Source organism: Parathielavia appendiculata, assembly GCF_033297405.1.
Source record: "Parathielavia appendiculata strain CBS 731.68 unplaced genomic scaffold N657scaffold_4, whole genome shotgun sequence".
NCBI lineage: Eukaryota > Fungi > Ascomycota > Sordariomycetes > Sordariales > Chaetomiaceae > Parathielavia > Parathielavia appendiculata.
The window spans coordinates 174400-196866 of NW_026944223.1; the positions used below are offsets into that span (position 1 = coordinate 174400).

At 55.7% G+C, this 22467-nt stretch overlaps 9 protein-coding genes across 9 annotated transcripts; 4 read left to right on the forward strand and 5 right to left on the reverse strand.

The window, feature by feature from the left end:
- Nucleotides 1-1118: 1118 nt before the first annotated feature.
- Nucleotides 1119-1640, reverse strand: N657DRAFT_331898 (uncharacterized protein). The gene has a single exon (XM_062786867.1). It carries the CDS (start codon nt 1491-1493, stop codon nt 1212-1214), a length of 282 nt encoding a protein of 93 aa, XP_062648528.1. The 5' UTR covers nt 1494-1640; the 3' UTR covers nt 1119-1211.
- Nucleotides 1641-2448: 808 nt separating this feature from the next.
- On the forward strand, nt 2449-5119 carry N657DRAFT_570700 (uncharacterized protein; the record flags this gene model as incomplete). Its single annotated transcript, XM_062788760.1, has 3 exons — nt 2449-2689; nt 2770-4521; nt 4587-5119. 3 exons carry the CDS (start codon nt 2449-2451, stop codon nt 5117-5119), a joined length of 2526 nt encoding a protein of 841 aa, XP_062648529.1.
- Nucleotides 5120-6164: 1045 nt separating this feature from the next.
- N657DRAFT_643510 (uncharacterized protein) lies at nt 6165-8618 on the reverse strand. Its single transcript, XM_062792573.1, has 4 exons — nt 7652-8618; nt 7504-7597; nt 6775-7448; nt 6165-6704 (listed from the first exon to the last, which is right to left on the reverse strand). Exons 1-4 carry the CDS (start codon nt 8354-8356, stop codon nt 6561-6563), a joined length of 1617 nt encoding a protein of 538 aa, XP_062648530.1. The 5' UTR covers nt 8357-8618; the 3' UTR covers nt 6165-6560.
- Nucleotides 8619-8892: 274 nt separating this feature from the next.
- On the forward strand, nt 8893-10263 carry N657DRAFT_689175 (UPF0005-domain-containing protein). The gene is made up of 4 exons (XM_062796980.1): nt 8893-8899; nt 8983-9207; nt 9274-9447; nt 9516-10263. Exons 2-4 carry the CDS (start codon nt 9043-9045, stop codon nt 10005-10007), a joined length of 831 nt encoding a protein of 276 aa, XP_062648531.1. The 5' UTR covers nt 8893-8899; nt 8983-9042; the 3' UTR covers nt 10008-10263.
- Nucleotides 10264-10689: 426 nt separating this feature from the next.
- Nucleotides 10690-12177, reverse strand: N657DRAFT_654992 (MFS general substrate transporter; the record flags this gene model as incomplete). The annotated part of the gene is made up of 7 exons (XM_062794548.1): nt 10690-11156; nt 11217-11353; nt 11413-11582; nt 11623-11643; nt 11676-11693; nt 11760-12076; nt 12135-12177. 7 exons carry the CDS (start codon nt 12175-12177, stop codon nt 10690-10692), a joined length of 1173 nt encoding a protein of 390 aa, XP_062648532.1.
- Nucleotides 12178-12374: 197 nt separating this feature from the next.
- Nucleotides 12375-12854, forward strand: N657DRAFT_643513 (uncharacterized protein). The gene has a single exon (XM_062792574.1). It carries the CDS (start codon nt 12541-12543, stop codon nt 12727-12729), a length of 189 nt encoding a protein of 62 aa, XP_062648533.1. The 5' UTR covers nt 12375-12540; the 3' UTR covers nt 12730-12854.
- Nucleotides 12375-13847, reverse strand: N657DRAFT_662839 (uncharacterized protein; the record flags this gene model as incomplete). Its single annotated transcript, XM_062795154.1, has 4 exons — nt 12375-12854; nt 12906-12994; nt 13134-13517; nt 13629-13847. The coding sequence occupies 4 exons, from the start codon at nt 13845-13847 to the stop codon at nt 12776-12778; spliced, it is 771 nt and encodes a 256-aa protein (XP_062648534.1). The 3' UTR covers nt 12375-12775.
- Nucleotides 13848-14620: 773 nt separating this feature from the next.
- On the forward strand, nt 14621-18613 carry N657DRAFT_632722 (uncharacterized protein; the record flags this gene model as incomplete). Its single annotated transcript, XM_062791159.1, has 12 exons — nt 14621-14623; nt 14677-15002; nt 15059-15212; nt 15282-15329; nt 15387-15677; nt 15735-15897; nt 15954-16142; nt 16338-16591; nt 16996-17280; nt 17414-17446; nt 17545-18439; nt 18498-18613. The coding sequence occupies 12 exons, from the start codon at nt 14621-14623 to the stop codon at nt 18611-18613; spliced, it is 2757 nt and encodes a 918-aa protein (XP_062648535.1).
- A 2166-nt stretch (nt 18614-20779) lies between these two features.
- On the reverse strand, nt 20780-22227 carry N657DRAFT_570099 (Septin; the record flags this gene model as incomplete). Its single annotated transcript, XM_062788706.1, has 6 exons — nt 20780-21035; nt 21096-21563; nt 21614-21751; nt 21811-21898; nt 21959-22075; nt 22137-22227. The coding sequence occupies 6 exons, from the start codon at nt 22225-22227 to the stop codon at nt 20780-20782; spliced, it is 1158 nt and encodes a 385-aa protein (XP_062648536.1).
- Between the last annotated feature and the right edge of the window lie 240 nt (nt 22228-22467).

The following is a 22467-nucleotide window of genomic DNA, read 5'->3' on the forward strand; positions in this document are numbered from 1 at the left end:
TGGTAATAACCTTCGATTGCGTTCCCGAGGTTGTTGGATTGTTTGTCAGTCATGATCCAGCTCATAACTATCAGTCCAGGCCGTGTCTAGCAGGCCGGGTGCTGTACCATGTTGTGCTTCGATTGTCACATGTCTCCTCTCAGCTTTGCTTCTTGCCTCATCAACTCAGCATTCCAGTGGGCGATGCGATGATAAACGAGGACCTTGACGGCTGAGTGCATTATCTCGCCTCCCCCGCTCGCGACACGACCTTCAGACTTCAGTGGGGACAAGATCCATCCAGCGCGCGGCGCGTTCCTGCCATCTTAGGATTGGGAGTGCAAGAGGGAGCGGGCAGCTATTGCCTCGCCTGGCCATCGAGTGCGCGTCATCCGAATTGGCCTCCTTTCTTTTTTGCTTGTCCTAGGCCCAATCCCACGAACCATCGGCCCGTCTTACTCGAATCTGACGGCTCGCATCTTCTCAAGTGTCAACTACAGATGAGAGCCCAATCAGCGTTGCAGTGAGTACTGCTATTCCGACGCCATGTCGCCATCACAAAGCGTGCCGGGAGCCGTGCAGTGATCGACAGAAGGTCAGCTGTCGTTGCCCATGTGGAGAGCTTTTCAGGTTCGAGGCAGGCGACACGTATAATACAGTACGTCTGTACACTGCGCAACTCTGAGCATGGGCACTACCAGCATCCCAACGTACCTACTTGGTATGGCGACGAGGATAACCCGCCGGAATGTGTTCCATCTCCCCGGGAACCTTGACCACACCCCCCGGCAGATCGCCGACCGGACCATGGCCTTGGGTTACCAAGAACTTGGGGCCGCTGCGAGCTCGACCTGACATGCGAAGGTGAAGACAACCAAGGAGCGCCAACGGCAAGGGTTCAAAATTACGGGCGTCCCGCCCACGGCCTCGCAATCCCCCCCGCCATGCCCACGGCGCCCCATGGGTCATGGCGCCTCGTCTGGCCAGAGACTGGCCATCACCGATACATCGCCTCGGAATGGTGTCCTGTGTATAGCAGGACACACAAGCGGGTGTTGAAATCTCTCCCATCAGCCGTGACAAGCACTTACGCGCACCTAGGGCAGGGTATCGACTCTCCGCGGCGACTGCAAGGCCATGAACCAGCCTCCTGTGCCATGGTGAGGTCTGATCAAGCGACACAAGAAGCACGCCATCCTCTTCCTCTAAGTCGCTACGACCCATCGCTAGGCTCAGGGGCGACAGCTGCTAGCATGTGCTAAGATTGTCTCGAGAAGTGCCGCTAGTGCATTGGGTGATTCGTTATCATGGACGTTTGGTTGGGTTTCGTTGGGTTGGGCTGGCTGTCTGTGTCTGGATTCAAGACGGATGGGAGGCCTGCTGTTTCTGGGTAGATAGCCTGTGTGTTTGGGGACTGCAAGGGGAGGGAAGGGAGGTAATGTGGTGTATTTATGCCCTGAGCATGCTTGCTCTAAGGCAGCGAAGATGACGCCGAGTGCTATGCTCGCTTCCATCCCCCAATTGCGTGGTGAACTCGCAACCAGCCCACCCGGTCAACCACTCCCTTTCATCGCAACTCCTAACGTTCCAGAACTATTGCATTTGCCGCCATCCGCGCTCGATGTATGATGTCCACGTTTATTCTTCCATCAGCGCTTCCAATAGGTTAATGGCCTAGTTGGAAGCGTCCAAGGGGGTCAGAAATCTCCTGGGACTGGTGCTCTCCTGAAAAGGAGGCCGAACGCCAACTCCTCCGCGTACCCGGCCATCGAAGCAAAGCTTTGGAACTGGCCCCAGGATTTTCGTAGCTATCCACCTCCTCTGAGAGCTGGATGATGAGCTTTTGGGTGTTTTTGTCCCTCGACCTGTTGGTGTTGCTCCACTTTTGCTGACAAGATATGACTGCACTTCAGTCTACGCTTCCTGTTACCACAGGCCTGATCGCCAACATTTTTCAGAGAACAGTCCAAAACATCCATCCCCAAGCAGCCGGGTCTCATGGGTTTTGGCTACAAACACCGATATCTGTGGGAGTCGTACCCTAACCCTGCGCCTTCTCAGCCCCGGGTTTCCAGCAACCTGGGCCCTTGCTGCAGTCTGCATCATGCGGGGCTTTGCTAGGCTGATGGATCCATGAGATCGACGCTCCACCATCTTCCATTTCGACCCGGTTTGGTGACCCAACTGTCTGGGACGGTCACACTTCTTTCCGAGGTTCTTGCCCTTCACCGCGGTACTGTGGAAAGCCATCAGCATTAGGCAGCGGCAGGGCATTATTCACGCGGATTACCCCAGCCAAAGTCTTGCGCTACCGAACATTCTGGAGACGTCATCGTAGACCCTCTGCAATTCACAGTAGAAAGTACCCCGCAGCCTTGCTCATCAGGACACCCGGACATTCTGACACGCCGGCTGAACCCGGATCTCCGGCACTGATTTGCCTTCATACTCTGATACACATCCGTCAAGATGATGCGTGCGCAACTGGAACAGAGGCAGCAGCGGCACCATCCCGAGCGCGGGGCTGCCACCGTCCGCGGCTCTGTCTTCCCGGACCTGCGGAACCGTGCCGGCGAGAGCGACAGCCCCTACGTGCGCCGGCACACCGACACTCCCGTGGCATGGCAGATGCTCGACGCAGCCACCCTCGCCCGAGCTACGGCAGAGAACAAGCCCATCTTTATGCACATCGGCTTCCTGGCCGATCACCGTGAGCTCCTATTCCCACCACTTTCGAGGCCCTGTATTCCAAGGGATATTCGCTAACCGTTGTTGTTGCCTCTCTCACAGATTGCCATCTCACAACCCAAGATTCCTTCTCCAACCCGGCCGTCGCCGCCTGCCTCAACACGGCCTTCATCCCCATCCTCATCGACCGCGAAGAACGCCCGGACCTCGACACAATCTACCAAAACTACTCGGAAGCCGTCAATGCCACAGGCGGCTGGCCGCTCAACCTGTTTCTCACGCCAGACCTCTACCCCATCTTTGGCGGCACCTATTGGCCCGGCCCGGGAACCGAGCACAGCACCGCGACAGCCGGCACGGCGGCTGCTGCAGCAGCGGCGGCGGTGGGCGAAACCGGCGGCGGTGGCGCGGAAGGAGGAGGAGGAGGAGGAGGAGGCGTACTGGGAGGGGAAGAATCGTCGTACAACGATTTCCTGGCCATCGCCAAGAAGATCCACAAGTTTTGGGTCGAGCAGGAGGAGAGGTGTCGCCGCGAGGCATTTGAGATGCTGCATAAGCTGCAGGATTTCGCGCAGGAGGGGACCTTTGGCGCCGGGGCGACGCTCGCTGTCGCTACGGCTGCTGCTGCTGCTGGTGCCACCACTGCTACCACTGCTGCGGGCACCGCATCCTCCTCCAGCGCGGGTGTAGATGATGGCGGGGACCTGGATCTGGACCAGCTGGACGAGGCGCTCGGGAGGATAAGCAGGATGTTTGACCCTGTCGATTACGGCTTCGGAACGCCTAAGTTCCCCAACCCGGCGCGGTTGTCGTTCCTGCTCCGGCTGACGAATTTCCCCCCGGAGGTTGGGGATGTGCTTGGGGGGGAAGTGGAGGTGAAGAAGGCCGCGGCCATGGCAATTGGCACGCTGAGACGGATCCGCGACGGCGGGCTGAGGGACCATCTCGGCGCCGGGTTCATGCGCTTCAGCGCGACGAGCGACTGGAGCATGCCGCACTTTGAGAAGATGGTCGGGGAGAATGCGCTGCTGTTGGGCGTGTTTCTCGATGCCTGGCTGGGTTACTCGCGAGACAGTGGCAAGGAGTTGACGTTGAAAGACGAGTTTGCCGACGTTGTGCTGGAACTGGGTGATTATCTGACGAGTCCTGTGGTGCAGGCGGAAATGGGCGGGTTTGTGACGAGCGAGGCGGCGGATTCGTTTTACCGCAAGGGGGACCGGCATATGCGAGAGGGCGCCTACTACACGTGGACGCGGAGGGAGTTCGACCAGGTCGTCGGCGGCGGGTCCAGCGACGATGATCACGCCAGCTCGGTCGCCGCAGCGTACTGGAACGTGCAGGAGGACGGCAATGTGCCGCAAGATCAGGACCCGTTTGACGAATTCATCAACCAGAACGTGCTGTCTGTCAACGCCGATGTTGCGGAGCTGTCGAAGCAGTTTGGCGTACCCGCGTCTGAGATCAAGCGCCTCGTCGTGACCGCCCGGGAGAAACTGCGTGCCCATCGGGAGAAGGAGCGCGTCAGGCCGGCGAGGGATGAAAAAGTTGTGGTTGCTACGAACGGTATGGTCATCGCGGCACTGGCGAGGACGGCCGCTGCTGTCCGCTGGCTGGACCCTGTGAGAGCGGACAGATACCTCGGTGCCGCAAAAGCTGCCGCCGTCTTTATCAAGGAGAATTTGTGGGAGGGGCGGGACACCAGGAGGACCAACCCGTTGCAGCGTTTCTTTTGGCAGAAACCTAGCGAGACGTCCGCATTTGCTGATGACTACGCCTTCCTGATCGATGGTCTTCTGGACCTCTACACAGCAACCCTTGAGCAGGAGTGGCTGGACTGGGCCAAGGAATTACAAGGTACTCTACACCTCCATTTCTTTTCGGTCATCAAAGCGTAGAGGTCGAACTCACACAAACAATAGACAAGCAAACACTCCTCTTCTACGACGCTCCCTCTTCCAAACAGATCTCCGCCACTCCTTCCCCGCGCCACGCCTACTCAGGCGGGTTCTACTCCACCGAGGCCGAAACGCTTAGCCCGACCATCCTGCGCCTCAAGAGCGGCATGGACAAGTCGCAGCCCTCGACCAACGCCGTGTCGGCATCGAACTTGTTCCGCCTGGGCTCTTTGCTTCCGAAAAGCTGCTCGCCAAGCCCCGAGGCGTATCTGCTGCGGGCCAAGCAGACGGTGAATGCCTTCGAGGCCGAGATTTTGCAGTACCCTTGGCTGTTTGTCAGCTTGCTGAACGGCGTCGTCACAGCCCGGTTGGGGGTCAAGAAGGTCGAGGTGAGGAAGGGGGATGAGGATGGGTTGAAGAGGTTTTATACCAGCCCCAGGGCCGAGGCAAGGGTGTTGATGCTTGTTGGGGAGGGGGAGGAGACTTCGTATAGGGAAAGGGTGGAGACGGGCTTGGAGAGGGAAGTGGAAGGGTTGGCGATTGGGGAGCGGTATTGAGGATGGTGATCGTGATTGAGGACGGAGCGATCGGGGCGAGTTTGCTCTTCGTCGACAGGAATTGCTCGGCCTGTCTGACATCCTCAATTCGTTAAATTCGTGATCGAGGATAAAACACGCGTCCTATTGTGGTTAACCCTCCCGGAGAGGCAGAACAACATCGGGACGAAGGTCCCATCCTCGATCGAATTCAACGACTTGGAGATGCCAGACCGGCCGAATACTCCTGTTGACGAGGAGCCTGAGTGTGACAACGTTGGGAGTATGGTCGGAATCCCTGATCCCAAGTCGGCACTCGGGTGTGGAAACGGCCGCCGGAGCCGTGCCTTGTGTGGCACGAGCAAATCTATTTTTTCTTCGATCATCGCATTTGACCTGGGCCGGGGATGGCGGCAAGCATATCGGCTACTTAGACTTGTATCTATAGGAGTGCACAGAAGATGTTCTCGTTACGGTAAGCGCGGAGGCTTCACTGCTGGATAGGCGTTACAGCATACCCGGTCATGGCGCGGGCGGTGGTGCTTGGGTGGTAGAGTGTTGGCCTACGTTCTCATCATGGAAGGATATGCCTTGACTTCTCTACGTTGTCACGCTCACCTTGTGTACCTATCGTAGGCGGACAACTTTGAAGAGATCAGATGAAGCCCCGTTGATTCCCGGTGGCTCAGGCAGTGTTTATGTAAAGGGCCAGGTTCCCCAACTTCAACGGCCACTGCTGAATGGCCCCACAGCCAATGGCGCTGTCACCCACCCAGGGCTTACGTTTGGATTCTATCGGCCTTGTATCGAAATGTAACCTGTTTGAATCCAAGTCCCGTTCCTCTTCTCCCCACCAAACCACCCACCAGGCTACCTCTCTTCGACCGGCGAAGAGAATTAACCGGTGAGCTTTTGCCTGTTTCTCTACTCTCTGAAACACCCTGAATTTGTTCATGCCCGTCAGTCAGGAGCTTTCCACAACGTTCCTAATTCAAACTGGGCTGGCCAAGGACCACCTGTACAACATGATGCGCACCCTTCTCAGCAACAAGGTCTGCCGCAAAGTCCAACTCCAGTAATTAGCTCTGTCTTTGAATTACCTCTAATTCTCCAAATGGGTATCTAGTCTACACTTTCTCTGGGCTTTCAACCCTCGTCTGTCCTGTCAGCAGATCGCCCAAACCAGACTCAAGCCCTATCCTTCCCAACTAAAGCGAGACTTGGGCAACACTGCCGCAGTTCCGATAAGAAGGCCATTAGGCTTGACGCCTCATCCTACATGGCCCGCGTGAATGTGAAACTCGCAACATCCGCAATACAAGGGAACTCCAAAGGTAATGTGTGTGTACGCGCGTCGGTCTGATCGCCGATCGGGACAATTGACTCGATGCAACGTATCCGTCTTCCTTTCGGTTCGCGGGGTTCAGATTGCTTCAAGAGAGCTCGAGCGGGCCCGGCTTCCTTACTTGGCAGAAGCCCCTCTCCTGTTCATCAACCCGTGGAAAAACGCCTGCAGGTTCTCCGTGTCCATGTGCGGAGTGGACTCGATGCCTTCCTCGACTGTTGGACTGCCGGGCTCGGAGGGTGAGCCGTACGCCTGGCGCTCCTGTCGGACATGATGAAATTAGCGTTTGAGTCAAAAGTGATGGACACCAAATGAGGGGGGTAATGCTCACCTTGAGTCGTTGCACCATGTCATCGGCATCCACCTGAATGCCGCCCATGTTGAACTGCACGGGACCGATATGCTCGAGGACCTTGGCCTCGGCTGCCCGCTCCGGGTCGGCGCCGCCTACCAGGTGCTCCTCCTCCACTTTCTTGTAAGTCTTGTGGCGGGCTTCGCCCCGCGAGGCCTCCTCGTTCTTTTGCTTGTACGCCTCCAGCACCTTGAGCTGCTGGGCCAGGAACGTCTGGGTATCTATGGTTTCCACCTCGAGCGTCGTCGAATGCGTGTTCCGCCCCGCTAATTGGAGAGCGTCCATGCTCGGATCCTGGACAGATTCTTCGTACAGCGCCACTGTTGACCCCTCAGGGTCGCCCGCAGGACGTTCACTGTCCCCGTTGACTTCACCATCTTCAGGAGTGGTGCCGTTAGGGCGTGGAAGGGGGGAAGGTTGGTCGAGATCTATTGACCATCCATTGCTCACTTGGTCGACGTCGAAGCCGTCTCTGAGCACCCGGATTTTGCCCCACGAATCCCAGTTCGGCGGGATGACAACCTTGTCCCTGTCGATTACGTTGTGCTTGAGAGGTTGCTTCTTAAGGAGGGAATGTATCCCCAGGCTGGAATGGATCAGGGTTGGAAGCTGGGACGGAACGGAGGGGGTGGTGTAGATTAAGGAGGCGCCATCTGCACGACGTGGTGGTTAGATGAGTGTCGACACTAGCCGGGGAGAAAAACTCACGTCTTAGCAGCACCGTTCGCATGAATTGCAGGACAACATCGAATTCCTCCTCCTTCCAACTCTGTGTCTTCTCCAGATACTCCATCTTCTCGGCCTGCAGGAGGGTTAGTTCTAAAAGTGGGGCAAAACAGAGCGCCGGGGTGCATACATTCTGGCACACCACGCACAGTGGGAGGCCTAATGCGTCCTCCCACTCTCCCGGTCCCACAGGCAGGTCCATCTCGCCATCTGCCGTGGGAACGGCCGTGGTCCCGTCCAAGTTTATCCCGCCGCCTCGTCCCCGGTCCCGCCATGCCAGCATAACCTCCTCCATGGTCTCCTTGCACTCATTGCTCAGAGACAACAGGACCGTCCTAAGGAGCAGGATCCATTCCCGGAGCTGGCGCATCCACTTCCACGGTTCGGACCAGTCCAGCAGCACCACTATCAGGGTATTTGGTATCGATTGGGGCGTGAGGAGGGGCTGTAGAAGGGAGGAGAAGGCGGCTGAGGGGCTCGTGAGAGTGTAGAGGGAGATGCGGGCTAGGGTGTCTTCGTGGTCGGCGTCCAGGACATCATAGTAGGTATAGCCCAGGGCGAAGCTGTTGGCGACGGGGGGCATGCGGGAGCCGTTCCGGTCGAGGGTCCGGCGACCGTCGTTGTTGGAGAGCGTCTCAAAGAACTCGCGCTGGGAGTCGACGGTGCCGCCAAGCAGGATGATGTTCTTCTCTGGCAGCCGCCTCCCGCTGGCTACGGTAGCGAGCATCGAGTTCCATAGCTCCTTCTTTTCCGCCTTGTCGCTGTTCCTCGAGTCGGCGCCAGAGGCGACCGAAGCGGCCGTGTAGGTCGAGTAGCGGTTCGTATTTGCCGTCATGGCTGAGCCCGCTCAAGGTCGGCGTCCAGGTTTGCGCATTGGAATTGGAAGGCGTTTGGCTTCTTGAACTTGGACTGTCGTCGTCCTCTCGTGGGGTTTATGATTAGCGAGTGAACGCAGGGGTAAAGGATCGTCTCTGAGTAGCCGTTTGCGTCGCCGTGAATGTTTAGAACACAGCCCGTCAGGTGCAGATGTTTGCTTGCCGGCCTCTTTGTCCAAGTCTCCAAAACACGATTCTTGTCGGGGCCGAGACGCGACGGGGTCGACTGCTTCGAAAATGACCCGAATCAAAGACGGGTGGATCTTGGCATAAACTGCGGGCTTATTCTCGCTGCCATAACCCGAACCCTGAAGCTGTTCCACTTCCGCTGGCTTCTTGGCGCCAATCACACGGGCCATCTTCCCCAGCTTTCAGCAAACCGAGCCCAGCCAATCTGGAAGGTTCCGGCCGGCACCTGGTCAGTTGGTCACGGCGCGCCACCTACCGCACCCCACTTGTCTCTGGTCATCAGTCCCATGTGGTCGTCATCGGCCGTTCTATATGTATGTGTGGCCCAGCCTCGTCGAACAGAACAGCATCAATTACTATTCGCTTTGGCACCGCGCTTATCTGACTCTATCCGCAGCATCTTTCTTGACGACGCCATCAACCATCCCAGCGACTGCGATCTCAGCCATCAGGAACCATGTCAGCCAACGTCAAGTACACAGCTGCTCCGCAGGAAGACCCCGATGCCGTCTACACCCAGCCGCCCCCATCGTACCAAGCCGAGACTAGCTCTGCTCAGGACCAAAACCGCCTGTTTGGCGGTCCGCGAAGCAGTGAGGATAACATTCCCGATGACTTCAAGGTAGGACGGCAGCTGCACCACCGAGCTTCTCGCCGGTACAAAGGATAGCGCTCACCATGCCTATAGTTTGGCGGCTCTGTCGCCGAAGCGACGGTCGAAATTCGCAACCAGTTCATTCGCAAGGTATACACCATCCTCACCGTCCAACTTGTCGCCACTGGCGCGGTCAGCGCTCTCAGCTTCTTGAGCGAGGGTTACAAGGCATGGATTCAGTCGCATCCCGCCGTGGTTTGGGTATCGGTGCGTGCTTCCTCTACCCTTTTTCCGCTCCCCGGATTTAACCGTTAACTAATCATTCCTCATGATAGCTTATCGGTGCCATGGTTGCCATGTTCCTCACTTACTGGAAGCGCCACTCGTACCCCACGAACCTGCTCTTCCTCTCAGCCTTCACCCTGCTTGAAGCCTACACCATCAGCGTCATCGTCTCCTTCTACCGGGCTTCCATCGTCCTCAACGCCGTCTTCCTCACAGCGGGCATCTTCGTCTTTCTGACAGCCTTCGCCTGCCAGACAAAGTACGACTTCACCTCGTGGATGCCCTACCTATTCGGCGCGCTCTGGGGGCTGGTGATTTTCGGCTTCGCGGCCATGTTCCTGCCCCAGACGAGCACCTCCGAGCTCGTCTACGGCCTCCTCACGGCGCTCGTGTTCAGCGGCTATGTCCTGGTCGACACGCAGCTCGTCCTGCGCAAGCACCACGTTGAGGAGGAGATTGCTGCTGCCATCAGCCTGTACCTCGACATTATCAACCTGTTCCTGGCCATCCTCCGCATTCTCAACAGCCAGAACAATAACTAGGTTGAAACGAGAAGAGGCAGGGAGACAAGGTGAAGGTTGGAGAGGACTGGCCTACTTAGTGTATGGGGTATCCATGTGGGGGAAAGCGGAGTTACAGTCAGGTACATAATCTTTGGGTTGGGAGGACTGGTCGGGGCACTTTTGGGCAAGGGAGGGTCAGTTGTCGGCTGAGTCGACTTTTTGGTTTTGTGTCTCGTAGACATATCAGTATCCAAAACAACGCGGGTGAAACGTCCGCTACTGCCTTTGGATGGGGAATGTCTCTTTCTAAGTGACTGGAATCTCCCCTTTGTCAATACAAGTACCGTGTCTGCTCAAAAGGGTCCCGAACTCGTAGCTACGAGGACAAAATACCACACTCTTTGAACAACAACGAAGACCAGAAGGCTCAGAAGCTATCATTGTAACCGGGAGGGCGAGAACTCCAGTGAAATGTGGACTCTCACGGGATAGACTTTTCTTCGATACCGTAAGTGTGCTAGAAAATGGGCATCTCGCTGTTCCTGCAACAGCGGCGTCGCTTTTGCAACAGTTAACGTTATGAGCTCCGTTAGCTTAGGTGGCTACGAACCACAATTCCCCTTGCCCAGCGGTTGCTCAGGTCGTGAGTTCAAAGCTGTGTACATCGACCATGTTTGGCCCAACTTTTTGCTTCGGTTTTGTTATGTGTTTGGTTTATGACTTACAGGACGGCAGAGCAGATATATCCCACTGATGAAAAGGCCGCCTTGATCCACAGGTCCAGTAACAAGAGAACGAAGTGGAAGGGTGAAGGTATCTTGGGGATGAAGGGCGTCACGATGTACGTGGCAGGATACAAACCGAGAACCCAGCGAAAAGCCCGCAATGCCCCGAGTTTGGAGATGAACCAAGGGATTGCGGTAGGTTGAATGGCCGCTCTGGAGTTGGCTTCGGTCAAGAAGATGATGCCGATCGTTCTCGTGTCGAAGCCGAATCCAACACTGGAATGCGGGAACGAGATGTTGGCCCTGGTTGCTGCTCCGTCCGCAGTTGACTTGTTGTCACCGCCATTACCTCCAGAATCCAAGGCGAGAAAAGTGCCCATGAGAGAATCCGAGGCTACTTTGTGGAAGGCAAGCAGGGAGACTGCCAGGATTTGCAATATCACTTGAAACGTGAAGGCTCGTTCTAAGCGCTTTTTGACCGGTCCGTCGGCCTCGAAACTGGAAGTTTCGGAATCTGAGGAACTCTGCGCGCCATCCCTTTGTTCTTCTTCTCTCTGGAAGTCTTCGAGCGGATGCTCTTCGGTGGCGCTCACTTCCGCTTCCAGACCAGCAGCGTCCTCCGCCAACGGAGCGTATGTGCCATGTTTGATTATATCGCGCCTGTGAAGAGCTTTTTCAGGAACTGTAGACCAGATAGCCCGGTGAGTAGGTGTCTTGACATCCTGGGATGGGTCTCCTGCAGAACGAGAAGTGCGAGGATGAAGGTAAGTACTTGCAGTAGGCTAACTGCAAGGTTTGGAAGGAGGTATGGATAACTGGTCCAGGCGGAGTTTGGGGGGAATATGGACGGGTACAAGGCAGCTGGGTCTGCGAGGAGCCCTCCCAAAAACTGGCCCAATGAGGATTCCAAGGGATCTGATAAAGGTGACGAGGGAGAATGCCTTCGCTATCTTTGATCAGTGAACCATGTCAACATGCGAACAACAAACAGCATCACTACCTGTTTGTTAAGGTAGTACTTACCTCGCCGCTCTTTCCTCGCCAGCTCCCCGGTGCATGTTTGGACAAGGCCGACATTTGGATTGAATAGTCCGCCAAACGCGCGGGAGGCAATGACAACAGCAACAGACCGCGACAACCCAAGAGTAAACGCCGTAACGAAACCGCAGAAGATGCCAACCAGCGCGGTCGGCTTCCGCCCGATCCTGTCACTGACCCGGGCCCAAACGACGCCAGTCAGGAATTCGCCAAAGGTAAATACAGCTACCAGGGCGCCAGCGTAGAAGGCAATGTCATGCTCGGGGACCTCAAACGACCGAATCATGAAGTAGGCATATGGAAAAGTGCTTGTCCATGCGATGGCTTCCGTGGCGCGGATCAGTCCTAGTTCGATGTCAGTTCGAACCCGTCACCCATGATGCGTGAAAGATCCGATGCTCACCCAAGACCCATAATTGGTGTCTGATGTCTGAAGTGGAAGACATCTTCCCAACGGGGACATCGAACACAATGGCGAAAAGGGTCGCTGATTCACGCCCTGCAGCTCAGGCGCGTTGCCGTGGAAAGTACAACCCTCTCATCAGGAATGATTCGCCATTGGACTTTATCTGCATGCTCTTGACCAACCGACGGCAAGCATCCTTGTCATCCCCGAACTTGACCACTATTTTGTGCTGTTTCAGGCCCCTCCCTCCCTCTCTCCCGCCTCGATTTGTAGGCTTGTAGCGGTCAAATCAGATTCGTCCCACCTGCGAACTATCCCAAAGTGAAAATTTGCGATATGCACACTGTCTACACGTGTATTAAAGTACCTGCAGTCTCATTTTTACCAAGTTCTTCTACCACCAATGCCCGGCAGCAACCCCAGTGGAACTCAGCCTCCGCCGGTCAGCGTCAACCAGGGTAACACCATCGTCCCATTTATCGTCGCTGTCCAAGTCGTACGGATTGGAGGTCGCGGGGTCCTCGTCCTCTCCTTCGCTCTCGTCTTGTTGCGTCTCATCTTCTTCTTCTTCCTCGGCCTCTTAGTCTTCTGAGTACGTAACGGCACGACGCAGACCCAGGTTTGAGCGGAAGGCAGGGTTAACCAGGCTTTTCTGCAAAGCAGGCCAGCTCATTTGGGAAAACCTTTTTGCAGAGAATGATCATGTTCTCCTTGACGCTGCGAATTGTCAGGTTGTGTGTGTGAAGGAAAACCAGATTTGGGACTCACATTTGGCGCTGGTTACAGGGGATCAGAATAGCAGTGCCGAGGTCAAAACGGAGAGAGTACAGCAGGTTTTCGGTCATCCCACTCCCCCTCTGTGCCAATCAGTTAACTAGGTGACAGCAGTGTGATATTGACCGTGGCTTACCAGGTTCAGAGGCTCGGTACTCCCGGAGATGATTCTTGACATAAGCCGGGGCGCTCAGCCCGTGTCTCGCGGCTCTCCAGTTCCACAATCTCGTACTCGTTGTGGGCGTAGAAAGATCCAGCATCGAAGATGAACGGCTCGCCGGTCGCCATGTCCGTGGCGGTATTCTCATCCCAGAGGTCTCCATGAACCAAACACGGCTTGATGCTGCGGCCATTGGACTGGAGAGGCTCAAGGAGTCTCGGAATGACCTTGTCCAGGATGAGTTGGCAGACGATTTTGAACTCGGGCCATTCGCCGTGCTTGACCTCCTCAAGCTCAATCATGTGGGCGAGCTGCTTGCGGCACAGCGCTGCCCACGAATCCTCCCAACAATCAGTCATCTGCCGCAACTTGGCGTGGCAGGTTGTGACGTGGAAGCCGAACTTTCCGGTTGGCGACTGGGACTTCTTGTGCATATCTGCCAGCCGCTTTGTGAATTTGACCGGGTTAGGGGGTTACTCGCCAACTTCACGAAACTCTGCGAGCAGGAAGTAGGTATTGGACCCGTCGTATTTGCCTTAGCCGTAAGGCCCAGGGACAATGTTGGGAGACACAGCGTGGATTGCCTTGAGAGACTCGTATTCTCCGAGTATCATGGCATGCCCGGTGTCTCCAAGATTTGCCGTCGTCAAAAAATAATGCTTCGTTGTTCCATCGGGAAGCTCGGCCGTGATCTTTCCTGTCTGTCCCCAGAGAGACATGCCGTAGTTATTTGTGCTCAAAACCTTGGAGTCCGGGTAAGGAAGTGCTGATATCATTAATTAAGTCTAGAGAGCACTGTAGTATAGCTAGGGAGATAACCGGTTGGAATTCATACTCCTGGCAACAGCACTGTTTAGTTTCAAAGCACCTCCGACTTGAGGTTGGGGGACTGGGGCAGTCGGCGCCTCGTTTCCCGCATGGCGATCCACGTCGAGAACTGCGCCCTGAAAGATCTCGTGCTTGCTGTTGTCTGGGGCCTCCATAGCTCGAGAATTGATTGGGCTGGCCAAGTCAACTGTCACCGTGAGCCGGTTAGTGGTAATGTGGCCGGGGAGAGAATCACAGCCACACTGAGTGATTGAGGAATGTGACAACGACCGGACAAAATAAACAGCTGCTCAGCAGATCTGGAACATGAGAATGAGGCCGCTCTTATGTAGGGAGAACAAAGTACTATTCCATATCGGTTGCCCATTCGTCTCGGTTCACCTGTCTGCTGATGATTGTTGCCAAATCCCTGATCGAGGTTAACCGCCTTTCCCCGCCTTTCCTATTCACCACCGCACTGTATAGCATCGTACCTTCCGTTTCCCAGCAGCGGAGTGGTCGCTGGTCAGCGACCCTGCAGGGGATTTATGTCGCGGCTGGCCGCTTGTTGGTCTCAGAAGTTAGAGAACTCACGTTTGGCCTGCCGTTAGTCCTGGTCTGCCTCGGGCCCCCGACCGCCCTCGCTCCATTCCACGCCGCACGCATAGGTTGATTCGAAGATAATCGCGATTCCGATGGGACATCGACACTCCTTCGCAGCTCCGTGTTGTGAAGCTTCACAATGGTACCTCTTGACCGTGATATTTTGCAGCCGCAATGTACGCTAACTTGCGGTAGTTTCGAAGGTTCCGTTCGGACCGGTCCGAGAGTGGCTCTTCGTCAGACCCGGGCCCGCGCCGCCTGCCAAACCGGGCGTCATTCGCCTCCGAAAATCTCCCGCTAAGGCCATCAGAGACCGTGCTCTTAGAACAAGACTCCATTGTTACTGCGTCCACAAGCACTGGCGGGAACTTCTCGATGCGCCGCACTGCTTCCACAAACCTGAGCGGAACCATCTCCGCGCCACCCCGAAACGCCCACGGTCACACCCTCGTCCACGACCCTCAGGACTCCGCCGATATAATATTTGTGCACGGCCTTGGGGGCTCTTCTTGGGCCCCATGGTGTTGGAGGCATGATCTGTCCATGTTTTGGCCGGCCTGGCTTCAACGCGAACAAGGGCTGTCGCATTTCAGAGTGATTATTTCGGCTACAATGCCAACTGGCGTGGGCCTGATACGACGCTGAGCATTTTGGAATTTGCCAAGGGCTTTTTGGTGCGGATGAGGGGGTATGGCGACTGCGAGTCCAATGGAGAGAGACCAATTGGGAAGGTGGGTGTACGGATTGTGTCAGTTCTTGAGAGAGCCCGAGAGCCATGATGCTGACACTGTGGCGTACAGCGACCGATCATCTTCGTTGCGCATTCCATGGGAGGGCTAGTCGTGAAGGTGAGTCCGTGCGTGCCCTCATGTTATAACGATGATGTGGCTGCTGACTCTGACCAGGCTTATGTACTAGGCAGGTATGATGAACACTTCACAGATATGATCTCGAACGTCCACGGTATTGTTTTTCTGTCGACGCCACATCGGGGTTCATCCCATGCAAGCTCGCTCAACAACCTCCTTTCGGTTATGATTGGAACATCGAGCAAGGTGTATGTCGCGGAGCTAGACAGCAAGTCGACCTCAATTGAAGATATCAACGAGCAGTTTCAGTCCGTCAGCGACCCTCTACGTCTGGTATCCATGTACGAGACGCTCCCCACCAGAGTGCCTCCGGGTACCAAGAAATTGGTAAAGACTCTCCTCTGCACCCTTGATTCAGAAAGGCTACCTAAAGCTATTTTGCAGATTGTTGGCAAAGACACCGGCATTCTGAACTACCCCAGGAAAGTCTCCGGTCCAGCAGACGCCGACCACCATACTATCTGCAAGTACCGCAGTCGGGTTGACGACAGCTACGTCTTATTCATCACATTCCTAAAGCAGATCACTCGGGACCTTGTACCTCCTCGTATGTTCACAACCGGCTGGTCGGTTGCATAGTCCTTGCTGACGAGTGAATCCAAGTGGCGTCGCACCCAACGCAAGGGCCCCTGCAAGAGCGAGTTCACATTCTGGAGTCTATCTTGGGAATTGTCGAGAGTCCAACGGAAAATCTTGACAAGTTTGCCAGCCAGGGCCTCCAAGGATCCGGTGAATGGCTACGCGGACAGAAGAGCTTCGAGCACTGGCTCAGCGACCCGAGCGGAGAGACACGTCTCCTCTGTCTGGCCGGCATGCCAGGGACAGGCAAGTCAACTCTCGCGGCCATGACGATTCGGCACCTGCAACGAGTTTTCCTTGGCCAGAGTTGCCAGCATCACTTCTTCACCGAATCCCAACCCACCAAGAAGAGCCTCGCCTCTTGCCTCAGATCCATTGCCTTCTGAGTCGCAACCACCCATGGCGCAGTTGCCGAGCGGCTTGTTCGTCTGCACCAAGATGTTGGAGATGCTTTGTCTTCACAGAAGTATCAGACAATATGGACAAAAGCCTTCGAAGGAATCCTATTCAAGATGGACATCGGCTACACCTTGCATTGGGTGCTCGACGCCGTCGACGAAGCCGAGAATCCCCTGGCGCTTCTCAAACTTGTGTCGCAAATACGATCCTCCTCGTGTATCAAGGTCATGCTCCTTAGCAGGCCGAACAAAGACATCGCAGGAGTAGTGGCACAACGCCCGGAAGCCGCAATGCTCGACACGATCACGATTTGAGACACAGCGCAGGACATCCAAGGATATGTACGCTCAGTGGTCAGTGCTACTCTTCCAAAGGAGAGCCACATACAGGCCCAGGTTATCAATGAGATTGTCTCCAGGACAGAAGGGTCATTTCTCTGGGCTCGCCTGGCTTTGGAAACGTTGCACCACAATTAGCATACTCTCGGAGACATACAACAAGCCATGGATATCATCCCCAAGGACATGCAGTCTCTGTACCGAAACATGCTTTTGGCTGTCAAAAGTCAGGATCAGCGGTTTCAAGACATGGCTCAACGAATCCTCACCTGGGCGACATGCAGCTTCCGGCCCATAAAACTTGCCGCCTTAGGGACACCATTACTCAGATCTGTGGGTACTTTGTCCGTATCGATGGCGACAGCGTGACCTTGATACACGCCACCGCTCGAAAGTTTCTGGTCACACCCGATGGGAACGAGCCCGAATTCGTTCCATCACAGGATGGCCACAGCACACTTGCCAAGGCGTGTCTCCAATACCTTTCGGATGATCGATGGCGGCGGATTCTGTCTCAAATCCCTGAAGCCGACGCGATGCACAAAGACCGATTAGCCGTTCTCTACGATACTCATCCGCTCCTGAGCTATGCGCTGAACTACTGGGCGTACCACGTACGGCACGCCCCGGCCACTTCCTTTAAAACTGCTCCAACACCTCAAGCTTTTCTTTTCGAAGCATGTACTTTGTTGGATACAGGCCGTGGCGCTTTCACCGTCTTTGCGCAGTCTGGCCCTGGCGTCCTAGTACATCAAGCTCTATCTGAAGAAGCGGAAAAAGGTTCGGCCATCCTCGCTCAGTCCTGCTAGTTTGATTTGGGGATTATCCGGTGACAGTGAGGTTCACTTCTTGGAACGTTAGGTTGTCAATCTCATCAGAATTTGGGCAAGTTCGGTAATAACTTGGCCGAGACTCCCTCATCCATCTTCAAACACATTCCGCCATTATGCTCTCGCGACTCGATCATTGGTCAGTTCGGGGCTCACCAAGAAAACGCGCTGATCCAAGTCACCGGCATTTCCTCCCGAACCTGGGATGACAATCTTGCTCGATTATCCGTCGGCCAGGACGAGATGGCATCCAAAGTGCGCGCTATCGGCGTCTACTTCCTGACCTTGGTATCGAGCAACGGTACCGTAATTATTTGGTCAGCCGAAACTTGCGAGGAGCTCCGGAGGCTTGAACACGAGGAGTGGGTCGTCCTGTTCGAAACCAACGCAACGGGAAGCGCGGTTGCAACCAGCGGTCGAGCTACCTTCAAGATCTGGGATATCTCTTCGGGGCAGCTGCTTCATTCTATCACCAAAGACCCCCAAATGCGGCTCATCCAGATTACCTTTGGAGCTGTCCAGACGGATCTTGTCGTCGCTTATGATGATTGCTCGGTTGTCTGGTACGACATGGTGGCTGGAACTCAAGTCGAAAAGTTCACAACCGAGGAGTCGCACAAACTCCGCGGTTGTCCCCGTCTGACGGTACTCAGCCCGGACCAATCGCGAGTCGCTATTGCTTTCCGAGGACGACCAGTCTTGTTGTGGGAGACCAATGACGCGTCCCTGAACCCGCCGCGGCGATGTCTTCGTGCTGCCGACGAGATTCGGTCAAGCGAATCAGATGCGTACAACGCCCCTGAAGTGGCAATCTGGCATCCTGACGTGGAGTCGCTATTCATTTTGTATCAAGATACAGTTCTCGTCCACTGGGACCTCGTCAAGGACGAGATATCCGAGTTTGACTACACCGAGGCTCGCGAGATGGTCATCAGCAGCGACGGTACGTTCCTCCTTACCTGCAACTTCACCGGTGTGCTGTCCGTCTGGGCGTTACCGAGGGTTAATTTGGTCTACCGACTACACGGCGACGATTATGTTCGTACATGGCCTTCAGTCCGGATTCACGGCGCATCTACGACACGAGGGGGTTAACGTGCTGCGTCTGGGAGCCTGACGCCTGGGTTAGACCGGACGACATTGACCGCCACGGAGATAACCTCAGCAGCACAGTGGATGGTTCGTCGGCCTCGGAGGCTGTATCGGAGCCCGTGTATTCCCGAGATAGCAGCGGCGGTCATGTTACCGCGCTAACGTACGAGAGTGGAGGGGAGTTCTACTGCTGTGGAAGGGGAGATGGAACCGTGTCGATCCACGACATGAAGAAGGGAAAGATTTCAAGGAAAGTTTGCAGTCACGGATCCAATGTTGATGTGGTCAGCCTGGCGTGGTCACCATCAGGAAGGTTCCTCGTCAGCGGCGATGACATGGGAAAAATCGTCGTCAAGAAACTGAGGGCTAAAGGAGGATGGGAAGTGGGCAGTCTTCCCTGTTCTCGAGACAAGAATCTCGGACGGGATTGCCGAATCAGTTCGTCTTCAGTCAAGAAGAACAACTTCTCTTGATTTCTGCCCCATTGCAGGATCAGATCTGGGACCTTGGGACCAAGTCAATCATATGCGACAAGTCCAGGAAAGAAGAGCGGATTGGGCAATAAATCAATCACCCGTTTGACGAGACCCGGCTGCTGCTTGTCGAGCAAAACCGGATACATATCCACCAGTGGCGAAACTTCAAGGATGGGCTTCCTCACAACATCACCACGACTAGCCTGGCAGATGAGAACATTGAAACGCCGCGTCCAACACCGGCGACAAACTCTGACAGGGTCCAAGCCCTGGCCGAGACAAATAACACATCGTTATCTTGTCTGCCAGACCTCCCCAAGTACAGGAAGACACGGTCCAGAGACAACAGGGAGAAGACCCTCGTCAGCCTGCTCCTGGCAACGGATCTCCAGGGTCCCGCATCGACGCCGCAGGAGCAGGTCAGCCGCCGGCCGCTGTTCGAGCTCTCAGCTCATATGCAGAGCTTTCTGGGATGTCATCGGAACAAGGTTGTATTTATTGACCATGGTAATTGGTATGTGTTACTCTTTGTTTGCTTCCATCGCCATCTCTGTTCCCTTTTGTCAGCAGCTTCGTCAACGGACCGCAACGGGAACAATCAGTTAACCTCTGTCACGAATGCGCCTGTGAACTGTGATTTGATTACTGAAGACTTGCCAGGCTATGTACAAGCGATATCTCGTGGGAAGGAAACACGGCACCAAATATCCGGAGACACTTCTTCTTACCAAGGAACTGGCTGGGAACCGAGTCTGCCATGCAGCTGATTAGGTTTACGGAACAAGGCGTGCTATTGGTACCAAGGAATGGGGAGGTGGCCATCGTCACATATGGAAAGGGGTTCTGAAGAACTTCGACGAGACTATTGAAGGCCAGGAGAAATGCGTCTTTGGCCGTTGATTGCTCGAATCAAGGAGTACGCTGAGGAGGGGTTGGAGGGGCGAGAGGAGATAGGGGGACACGGGGGGCGGCGGAGGATATGCAGTCGCTAGGCAACAATGCCGTACTCCAAGGTTATGAAAACGCTATCTGGGTTACCTCACAAAGCTGTCTTGCGGACAGGCCTTGCGGTGTTCCAGTCAATTAAAGGTCGGTAAAATCAAGCTGCCTCCGTCCTAGAGCGGAAAGAGACCCAGGAGCAACCCGAGAGAGCAGGAAACTTGAATTATGTTGATATCTCCATTAGAAGTCCATTAGTAGAAAAAGGGAATAAAGCAGACAGTCAAGAGAGGGGTGGACGCGGGTATAACCGATGACATGGTCGTGTTGCTGATGAGTAGGAACCGTGAGTTGTCAGCCCTCCCCGCGACAGTCCCGTCCTCACGGCGCTTCGGTATCAGCAGGCCGAGGCAGAGTATTAACACGACTGAGCTTCCAACTCCCAGCCCAGTCGGCCTCCATTGTTCCACTATCCATAATGCATAACTCTTGGCCGACACCCCGACACCGCGCATGCCGGTTGTCGGTCGCCCCGGTTATCGCCCACATCCTCAAGTTGGGTTAAGAGCGGATATCGTAAAAGCGCGAAAAGCAGTCGGGGAATATTTTTGTCTCTAAACACAACAGGAGAACCAACGCCTGCATGGAAAGATCGGGTCGCATCAGAGGTTGCCTAGCTCAGGTCGAGCTCTGGCCAAGTCGGTACAGGGACGCTGGCAATATCAACCCCAAGTTTGGCGAATCGGGGGAAGGGGCGGGCGAACGGAGCCTGATCGCTACTCGGCACCATTGGCCTCGTGGTTGGCAGCAGCAGCCTGTTGAGCTGCGGCTGCCGCCGCGGCCTCGCGTTGCATCCGTGCCTCAATCTCGCGCAGCTGAGACTCGCGAGCCAGCAGCTCCTGGCGCTTCTCGTTGATCTCACGCTGGACCTTGACCTCAATCTCACGGAGCTTCTCCTCCTCGCGACGGAGCTGCTCCTCCTTGAGGCGGACAGACTGCGAGGCGAGATCCTCGGGGTTCATTGACGAATCCCTGGTGGCTAAGTCAGCAGGCATTTGACGAAAGAGGAAGAAGGGAGGAGATGCAACGTACACTCCGGCACCGCCCTCGACACTCTTGCTAAGCTTTTCGGTACGGTAATTTTCGTAGAGGAAGTCGTGCGTGATTTCCTTCAGGTCGGCGAGATGGCTGTGCAGCAGCGCGGACCGGATTGCCAGGAAATCCGAGTGGCGCGGGTTGTCGACCTCGACGACGCCCCAAGGGTACTGGCGGGCGCGCACCTGGCGGCCACCGATCTCGACAATATCTTCCGAGCCGACGATGGCAAACGGCATCAGCCCTCTAAGCTCGGCATTCTCCTCCACCGTGTCCTCGTCATCCTCTTCAATGTCGTACGGGAAGTTGTAGACTGGGATCCGGTAGTGCTCGATATCCTCCATGACGAGCTTCTTCGACTCGGCGAGCTCCGAGGGGGTGAGGGAGTCGGCGCGACCGATGACGGGAATAACGTTGACCCGGGGCGCAAGGCGCTTCATCAGCTCAATGTCGAGCTCGCGGAGACTGTAACCGGAGTCAGCATCATTTCAGTCACAGGGCAGCATCATGATTACCCATGGCCAGTCGGGGTAATGAAGTAGAGCATGGCGTGGACGCGGTTGTCTCTGAAGCGGGGGTTACGCTTGATACGCGATTCCTCAGCCAGAATGTCGTCATATTGCCGCTCAAGGTAGCCAACGATCTCGGAAAAGCTGGAGGTGTACGCGTCAGCAGGCGTGTCAGAATTACCGGGTTGCTGCCTGAAGCCTACCTGGCCTCATTGTCGATTTGGTCACCGAAGCCGGGGGTGTCGACGATGGTCAGCGAGATGCGGGTGCCCTCCTCGTCCAGCTCGAGTTCTAGAGTTGGTTAGGCTTCGATCGCGCCACAGCTCTAGTGACGTGGAAAGAGACGCGTACCGACGGTGACAGGCTTGATCTTAACACCTTCCTCGACATGAGCAGTGCTAGCGTCGTCCGAGTCCTTGTGGGAGAGTACGGGCTTGCCGCAAAGGGTGTTGACGAAGGTCGTCCGCCCTGCAACCCGAGCCAGCTGTCAGAGCGATATCACCGTAAATTTGCTGAGGCGGCGACTCACCAGTGCCCGAGGCGCCGCAGACCATCAGGCAAAACTGGATGCCCTTCTTGACATTCTTCTTTCGACGGATCATCTTCTGTGCCGTGAACATGTTAGCGCGCGAGCGGGATGAGGGCTGGTCGTGATTGAAGGGAGCGTCTGTGGCGAATTGGCGATGGGAGAGAAAAGTGCCGAATTGAACTCGAAATGCGGTCGAGATCGCAGGTATCACGGCTCGGGATAGGCAGGGAGAGGCAGAGACGTACCGCCGGAGAAGACATTGTGATTGGGGTGGAGTCGTGGAGTCGAGTCGAGTCGCGGGATTGGGGGCGTATGCGGTGAAACTAGCGTC